This window comes from Arachis ipaensis, chromosome B9 (assembly GCF_059453495.1).
Source record: "Arachis ipaensis isolate K30076 ecotype BB chromosome B9, ASM5945349v1, whole genome shotgun sequence".
Taxonomy (NCBI): domain Eukaryota; kingdom Viridiplantae; phylum Streptophyta; class Magnoliopsida; order Fabales; family Fabaceae; genus Arachis; species Arachis ipaensis.
The window spans coordinates 7621195-7630287 of NC_142444.1; the positions used below are offsets into that span (position 1 = coordinate 7621195).

At 27.9% G+C, this 9093-nt stretch overlaps 1 protein-coding gene across 1 annotated transcript; it reads left to right on the plus strand.

The window, feature by feature from the left end:
* Positions 1 to 1910, plus strand: LOC107617382 (phenylpyruvate reductase). Its single transcript, XM_016319141.3, has 2 exons — positions 1 to 607; positions 1404 to 1910. The coding sequence occupies exons 1-2, from the start codon at positions 158 to 160 to the stop codon at positions 1896 to 1898; spliced, it is 945 nt and encodes a 314-aa protein (XP_016174627.1). The 5' UTR covers positions 1 to 157; the 3' UTR covers positions 1899 to 1910.
* The last annotated feature ends 7183 nt before the right edge of the window (positions 1911 to 9093 follow it).

Here is a 9093-nt window from a genome sequence, read left to right on the forward strand (position 1 = left end):
AATGCAATACCAGCACGAAACATACCATTAATGAAAGTTGGAATCTCTGACAATGAGTGGGTCCCACAAAAGCGAGCCTCGTCGCCATGGACCTTGACAGCTGATGACTTGTTAGTAAACAGATCGGCGAGTGAGTGACTGAAATCTGAGTGCAGCCATGGATTCAGAGCTTCCAGCGCTCTTGGTCTTGGGTCCTCCAATGGTTTTCAAACTCTTCCAATCTCACTACTCTCACAAATACCGTTTCCTCAATGCCTTTTCTTCTCACCTACCACTCCCCGAATTTCTTCAAACCCAACAAACCCACCCTTCCTCCGTCCGCGCCATCCTCTGCAACCCGCGACAGCCGGTCACTGCTGACGTCATCCGGTCACTCCCCTCCCTCGGCATCGTCGCTACTACCACCGTTGGTGCTGACCACATCGACACCGCCGAGTGCCGCCGCCGAGGCATCCAGGTTGTTACTCTCGGGTCACAGTTTGCCCCCGATGTTGCTGACATGGCCGTGGCGTTGCTGATCGACGTCATGTTCAAGATCTCTGCCGGTGATCGGTTTGCCAAGAAGTCGATTCATTTCAAGCCATGGAGCTTCCCTTCTGGTTCAAAGGTAACCCACACTTTCACTCTTTATGCTTGTTCAATACTTATTGAGAGAACATGTAATGTGTTATATTGAGAACGGTTTTGTTAGCAACTATTTTTCTTTTTAACAAACCATCAAAGTAACTAAAAATAATATTAGCTGATTATTGATTTTTTGAATGAGTTAATTATCAGTTTCTTTAACATCATTTATCATTTAATATATATACTGTATATGAAGAGAATTTTGTTAGGTATTGGCACACAAATTTATACCATTTTCGAATAGCAAGTGGGAGGTATAGTCCCGCTTAGATTTAATGTCGTTAAGATTTTGAATCGGGCATGGTGTCATCTCATCTTTGACTTGATTCCTCTGAAGTTTTTTTGTGGATGTGCATATATGAATCTCAGAATTTTCTTTGAAAAAAAGTGTCTGTGGCCAAAGTCAATGAATGTTAGATTATCTAACACCACTAGTGTGGTAAGATTTTTGGGGCTGTCTAACCCTTTTTTTTAATCGGTATATGTTTCACCCGCAACTATATTTGCATTTTAATTTTGTGTTTTTAGTGCGAAAGGACGATTTCGATGTCATCCTTCATGATTGAGAGTGGTGTCAAGTGTGCATGTAATATTACCAAATGAAAAAGGGAATCAGTGTTTAACTCTGTTTGTAGTGGTCAGAGGATGATTAATAACTTGTCCAGGCCCTATGTATAGGGAAGTGATACTACTTAGAATTGAACTGTTGAATGAAACAATGAAAGTAGTTTGATGTTTGAAATGAATGATAACTAGTTTTCAACTTTATGTTTCAGCTAGGAGGCAAGAGAGTTGGGATTATAGGATTGGGAAGAATTGGTGGAGAAGTTGCCAAAAGGCTAGAGGCCTTTGATTGCATAATCATGTACCATTCAAGGAACAAGAATCCATCAGTCTCATACACTTTCTACTCCAATGTGGTTGATCTTGCCTCTAACAGTGATGTTCTTATACTTTGTTGTCCATTAACTGAGCAAACAAAGTACATAGTCAACAAGGAAGTAATGTTAGCATTGGGGAAGGGTGGCATTATTGTAAATGTTGGAAGAGGAGCTCTAATTGATGAAAAGGAATTGGTGCAATGTTTGATGAAAGGGGAGATAAGAGGTGCTGGTTTGGATGTGTTTGAGAATGAGCCTAATGTTCCCAAAGAGCTCTTTTCATTGGACAATGTTGTCCTTTCACCACATGCTGGTGCAATTACATTAGATTGTTTCATGGATGCATGTGAACATGTGGCAAAGAGTTTTGATGCCTTCTTCTCAAGTTAACCCCTTATTATTTCTCCTGTGTCTTCATGTACACTTGCAAATTCACTTATCCAGTACACTTCAATTTTTACGAATTTAACTTAGATGAATTTAAATCCAATTTAATTATCGATCCAATCGAATTAATTGATGGGTTTATCAGGTTTTCGATTTGATAAACCAAGCCTAATTTATAATATTATTTTAGAATCAAATCAAAGGGCCGGGTAGGAATGACCTCAACCGTGCATGTCTAATGTCTTTGTTAAAGTGACTGGAGCAGTACATGTAATACAATTTGCCAAGATTTTTTTTTAAATAAAAAAAAGCTCAACACACTAGAGTGGAGCAATAAAATAACAGAAAAGACAGAAAAAAGGATCAAACCTCTGCTATCTCTAGTATTGCCATCAACAACCAAAAGAGTGAAAGTCAGTCCAATTCTTGTAGCTCAAAACGTCATTCTTTAAATGTCCTCAACACCTGCTTCTCTTTTGTTAAAAATTCTGTCATTTTGTTCCAGATATTTCAGATCACTGCAAAAAATTCAGTCAGCAACATCTTTTGTTCCTCTCTACTATTATGCATGCCAGTCCAACTCTCAAACTGCCCTCTCATGGTTCTTGGGACGGCCTACGGTCTATCTAAATATCTCAATCAAGCGCACCACATTTGCCATGTAAACTCACAGGAAAGAAACAAATGGTGAACAAATTCTATCTCCTTTTTACACAAGACACAAAGATTGTCATTCTGATGAATAACGCCTAGTCTGCTCAACCGTTCTTTAGTATTCACCCTGCCTATTAGAACAAACCAACCAAAAAGCTCAATCCTGGAAGGAACCAATCCTTTTTAAATTGAACTAGTGAAACTGTAGTTCGTAATCTCTTCCAAAAGAGTCTTGGATTACAATACCTGCATAAAAAAGTTAGTAAAAAAAATACTTTTATTGTCAAATTTGTCAAGATTTTTACATCTAACAAAGTTAAAGTAATTAGTAGACACACGCAAATAAAATTCCTTTTCTATATAAAATTGTAATAAATCTCAAGATATGACTCCAAGTAGAATCATCATATCAGCATGGTTTGGAATCGTGAGAGGAGAGAGTGGTGGGATTGCAGCAACACTGTGCAACTACAATAGCAAAACCGCCAGGCAATGACTGTGTTGGGCAGCCAAGACCAGTTCGGCAACCGGATATGGAGATGAGACAGGTATCACACAAGGTTACTAGTTGTCATGCACAATTGTTATTGCTTATTAAAGGTTATTTTTTATTTGATAATACTATAATTTTTAAAAAAAAATTATTTTTAAAAACTAATTTTCATAAATTACTTTTAAAAAAGAAAAGTTTTATCAGCCTAATCACTTAATTGTGTGCAGAGTTTAAAATTAATTTTTAAAAATATTATTCTTCATTAGTATATTCAATAAAATAAATTGGGATTATTCTGTGATTATTCATGGAGTTCCATCGAATACTTTGCCAACTATATTAACAAAAGATTGTAAAAATATCAAAAGTACTTTCGATATAAAATAAATAAAATAAAATTAAAGTACGTATCATTTAGGACGAGTTAAAATTTATTTTGATCTCTGAAAATTATATTTGACTTTAATTTTGATTTCTAAATTCTAATTTACCTAAATGAGATTCCTAAATATTGAATTATGACTCACATTTATCTCTGGAGTTATTTCTGATAATGAAAAACTGATGTGATACGTTTAGCTTGTCAAGGTGTATATCTGAGATCTAAATTGCCATGGTGGAAATGTAACACTTATATGATGTGGCAAATTAAAGGTTGTTGATGCTCAATTTAACCCTAAGTTGTAGCTCTATTTCCACAATATGCTAGAAGCTTTGCTTAGAAATATGATAAGTTCAACCAAGCCAAACTAAGTTAACGTGCCATATTAGTTTTATGTTAACGAAGATAATTCTAGGAACAGATATGAGTCATGATTCAATATTTGAGAGTCTCAATTGAATAAATTAAAGTTTGAGAGTTAAAATTGAGATCAAGTGTAAATTTTCGAGTTTAAAATAAGTATTAACTCTTTAGGACAGCATGATGACAAGTAATAATACTTGTGTCAAGGTGGTAAGAGAGATGTCCAATAATAATAAAGTGATAATTATGCTACCTAAATTGTGATATCTAATTTAATAATAATAACTAAAAATTAATATTTAATTTAAATAATATAAAAATAAATAATTGTAAAATATTAAAATTTATCTTACAATAAAAATTAGACAAATTTGACATTAAAATAGTCGAATTAGCCTAATAATAATCAAAGCCAGACAATCAAACCTTTAAATAATAATTATATCACCTATAAAATAAAATAATAATAATCAAATTCCCAAAAATAGACCATGTCCAGAAGATTTGTTTTCGCAGGTGAAGTGAGTGAAGACGAAAAATACTAAAAGTCATCAGAATTTATTATTTTTAATTATTATTTAATTATTAATTTAATTTTTTTAGTTTAATTCTTTTAATTTAATAATTCAATAATATATTTTATTTTATATTTTAAATATTAATGATTAATTGATAATAAAAAATAATAAATTTTAATAATTATCAAGCATTTTTTTTTATGAAAACTATATATATATATACATAAGAATAAACTATGGCATAAGCGAGGTTAGTGAGTTGTAAGCACAAGATAAGAAAGTTTCTTCTATAGCATACCATAAAATGCTTTGTTATTTTTCTCATGTTGTGTTTGAGACTTTGAGTAGACTTTAAAATTTGGCTCATTTTTTTTAAGTGAATTCTATCATGTAAAAGAGAGATTTTTTTATATGTGTAGAAATTTGTTGTCTTTCTTCTAGTAGAATAAGTGTCTAGAAAGAAAGTATAATTAAAGATATAGTGAGTTCTATGATATAGAAGTGATTGTCTTTCTATATGTGTAGAAATGTAGTGTCCACTTTCTTATTATGCCAAGTGTATATGAGAGAGAATTAGAAGTGACACCTTAAAGTGAATGTTCAGATGCAACACTGACATTTACTATTCTCAGCACTTGAAGGATTAGTAACATTTTTAAATCTAATTAAATTTAGGTGGGTTAATTAAAGTGAGAGAATCAAAGGAGACAATAGACTTACTTGAGTTGGGCTTTTTTTTATATTGATTATTGTGATGATTAAGATCTGGGTCAATAAAAATGACTCCAAGTAATTTCGGATTATGGTTCCTTATTTTATTTTTTTATTATTTATTATATTGCTGAGATCTGAGTCATTTAACAACGAAATTTTTTGTAAAATACAAAAGATCTGCAATTGAAGTCGAATTGAATTGTTTAGAAGTAATACTTTAAAAAAGTCTAATTATTTTTATGTATCTTCATATGAAAAAATATTTATACCATTAATTATATCTTTATAATAAAATTGTTTGATATATTCCATTCAAATTACATGTTATGATTGTCAAATTGGTATATTGAAAATTTGATATCATTATATTTTAATGAAGTATATAAATATTTAACGAAGTACTTTTTTATATATGCTCAATCAATAGTTGAAATTCATTCAACTTCTTTTATAGCTTTTTAAAAAAAAAAATATTACGGTCATATTATTATTATTATTAAATGTCATTATGTCACGTTAATAAAATTGGTACATATAAAAATAATATACTATGAAAATATATAGTATGTATCATGATATGAAATATTTCAGTACTTTTAATTATTAATTTGAATTATAAAATTAATTTTAATAATTGTATTATAATATATTTTTAATTAAAATTAATAATTAAAAATAAAGAAACACAAAAACCATAGTACATGCATGTGAATGCTTCTTATTTTACCATGTGACATGTATTGTAATTTGTAAACCTTAGTCTACGTGTAATAGAGTATATTTATTTCCTATCCATATTTAAAGCTTTATAAAGTGAATGCAAGTAAGATGCTATTTTTCATGACTTCATTTGTTATCCATTCTTTTTTCATAATTATTAGTGCTATAAAAAAAATATGATAGCATAAAGCAGTTGAATTATGAGTTTAAAATTTAAATAATTATTATTACGGAAAAACCGAAAAAAAAAATATTTGGACTCATATTAATATTCACACAATAATATAATGATTAAGGGTCGAAATAAGAGAGAACCATAAAATAAAAGAAGGTGAATTCTACCACGTAGAAGAAAGATTCTTTCTATATGTGTAGAAATTTGTTGTCATGTTTTTAGTAAAATAAGTGTCTAGAGAGAGAGTACAATTACAACTATAGTGCAAAACAAAAGTTGATGTTGATGCATAATGTGGACTCCACTGTAGTGGATTAATTTCATCAATAATTTAATAATGTAAATTTGATTAGATATTAATTATGAATGATAATGATGAGCTGGTTTTTGTTTTTTTTTTCTTTAATGGATTTAAGTTTTTGGGCCCATGCCATTTTTTTCTTGGATTTGGGTCTTAATCAATTTTTTTTTATGAAAAACGAAAATAATAAACATAATATATTTAAATTTTTTTTGGGTTTAGGTCTTAATTAATTTTTTCTGTGTAGATGTAAGTGTTGATTGATTTTTTTTTAATGAAAAGTGGACACTTTTTTTTTGTCATGAAAGCTGTATTTTTGTGTTCTTGAAAATATTAGTTTAGTCTTTTGCACATATTATTTTTATTCTAATACTATTAATAATCTCATTGTTAATAATATTTTAGACTATAATCATTCATTAGTTATGATTTTATTATTAGTTATATGGTTAATTTTGTAGTAGGTAAATTAATCATTAGTTATATAATTAATTTTTGTAGTAAGATACATAATTTACGTTATAAAAAAAATATAATAGTGCACCAGAATAAAATGGTTTAGCATTTAGAATTTAATTTTGGTTCGTTTAGGGTTCACTTTGATGATAATATTTTTGGTAGGTGATAAAATTTTTGTATTGTAACAATTGTAAATCGACGATAGAATTTAGTGTTTAATTAGAATTCTTTTCGTAAAACCTTGGTAAAAATTTTGAATATATTTAGTTAATATAGTTGTTAGAATTTCAAAATATAATTTATAATTTTTACTAAAAAATGAAATACGTATGCTTTTCTCATGAGTATTTTACTAAATGGCATCATGTTATTTAACAAGTTATATTCATGCTTGACAATAAATAATTTATTGATGTAAAAACGATCACAAAAAGAATATATTAGATGGATGCTAATTTAGAATGATTCATATATGTATATATATATATATATATGTGTATGTGTGTGTATGATCGGAAAGATTAAAATGAGGGTAAATCACATAAACAAACTGAATGCGTTCTAAATTTATATGAATGTCCAAAATACAAAGTGGTTATATGAATTTATTGCAAATTTTTGTCAAAACCATTAAATCTAAACCCATGAATTTGATTTACCTTGAGTGTGGTTCGATTATTATAGTTTCGATTTATCTCCATAGAAGCTGCTCCTATTAAATCGAAGCTATTGACTTCGTTTTAAGTAAATTAAATCAAATAGATTCGATTCACATGAGATAGTCTTCACTAAAATATTTTTCCATAATAAATTGATTCCAATGAATTCGATTTACTAATACACCTACTAATTCGAATCACATGTAATTGAACATTCATGTAAATTTAAGACTCATTCAGTTTATTTATATAATTTATCCTTAAAATGAATGTTGTCACTTTTATACATTAAATTAGTTAATATAGAGATTAAGTAGAGTATTATCTATTATTGGATTTGATATGATATCATTCTTTCATGATTTATTTAGGTGAATTTTATTGCTATTTTTTTCTTTTTTTTTTATATTTAATTTGTTCTAAAATTATGAAATGATAAGTATTGTTATAAAAATGAATCTTTTAAAAAATGAGCCTTATAAAAAATTTTTAAAAAATAATTATGTACTTTGTATTCATAATATTTAAATAAAGTCTAACATATTAAAATTGGACTAAAAGCCATTTAAATTCTTTTTGTTGTTTCATTATTTTTAAACTTATGAATAAAATGGTTTAGTTATTCAAATTTATTGTTACTTGATTTAGGGTTTAGTGTAAGATGCTTTAAGATTTAGGTTTTAGTGTAGAAAATTTTAGAATTTAGAATTTAGAAATATATTATTTAGAATTTAGAGTTAGATGGTTTAGAGTTTAAGATTAGATTAGTTTAAGTTTCATGATTAAGAAATCAGGGTTTGTTGTTTATTGTTAGAGATTAAAATTAGATGGTTTAAGTTTTTCATTCTAAAATTGGATTGCTAAGTATTTTAATATTTAATGATAAGGGGTTTAGTGTTTACGATTGACATTTTTGATAAAATTTAAAAAATAGATACAGTGTTGATGATCATATTTTTTATACTTAACAATGTTAATTTAGTTGTTAATTCATTTATGTGTAGATTAATTTAATGATAACGTAAATTATGTGTAGGTTAATGGTTAATGTGAAAAAAATATTTAAGTAATTGTTATTTAAATTTTTACTTGCTAATAAATTATTTTTAAAATAAAGATACGGTGAATAACTGAATTTATAAAAAATTATTGTTTTATTGGTTAGAATGGTTATTTGAATTTAGAATTTAATTTCTTGTGTGTTAGTTAAATTTAAAGCTGTTAATATTTGATAATAGGTATACTTATTGTTGGTCAGAATTTTATCTTTGTGTTGACAAAAGATTGCTTTTGGGACGTGACAAATTATGATGGTAGTAATATGTTGAGTGTTGTTGAAGAAGAAATACTAAAAGTAATTCTCATAAGGTAGAAGGCGCTTGAATTAATAAAAGAAGATATGTTTTAATTAATAATTTATATTAGATACATTCAAGGTTAATTTAATAATGTATAAAAATTTTGACTTTTATTATATATAATTATGTAGACATTTGTTGTGGTGTGTAAAATTTTTGGTCAAATTGTCAAAAAAATTAAATGGTTTATTTTAGATTTAAAAAGATAAAAGTAAAATAATTATAATAATTTAAAACTTATTAGCAAAAATAAATCAAACGAAATTAGGCATCAATTAAAAAATATCGTATAGGTGGCTAAACTATGTATATATTAACATGTAGCTATGTAGATGATCACTTAATAATATGTAGATAGATATATTTATACTAATAATTAAAAATATAAAATATTTATACATA

What these genes read in the sequence shown, in the direction of transcription:
- LOC107617382 (XM_016319141.3), top strand. Translation starts at nt 158, where the DNA reads ATGGATTCAGAGCTTCCAGCGCTCTTGGTCTTGGGTCCTCCAATGGTT. An exon ending in GCTTCCCTTCTGGTTCAAAG is followed by an intron (nt 608 to 1,403) that starts GTAACCCACACT and finishes TTTATGTTTCAG; the next exon opens with CTAGGAGGCAAGAGAGTTGG.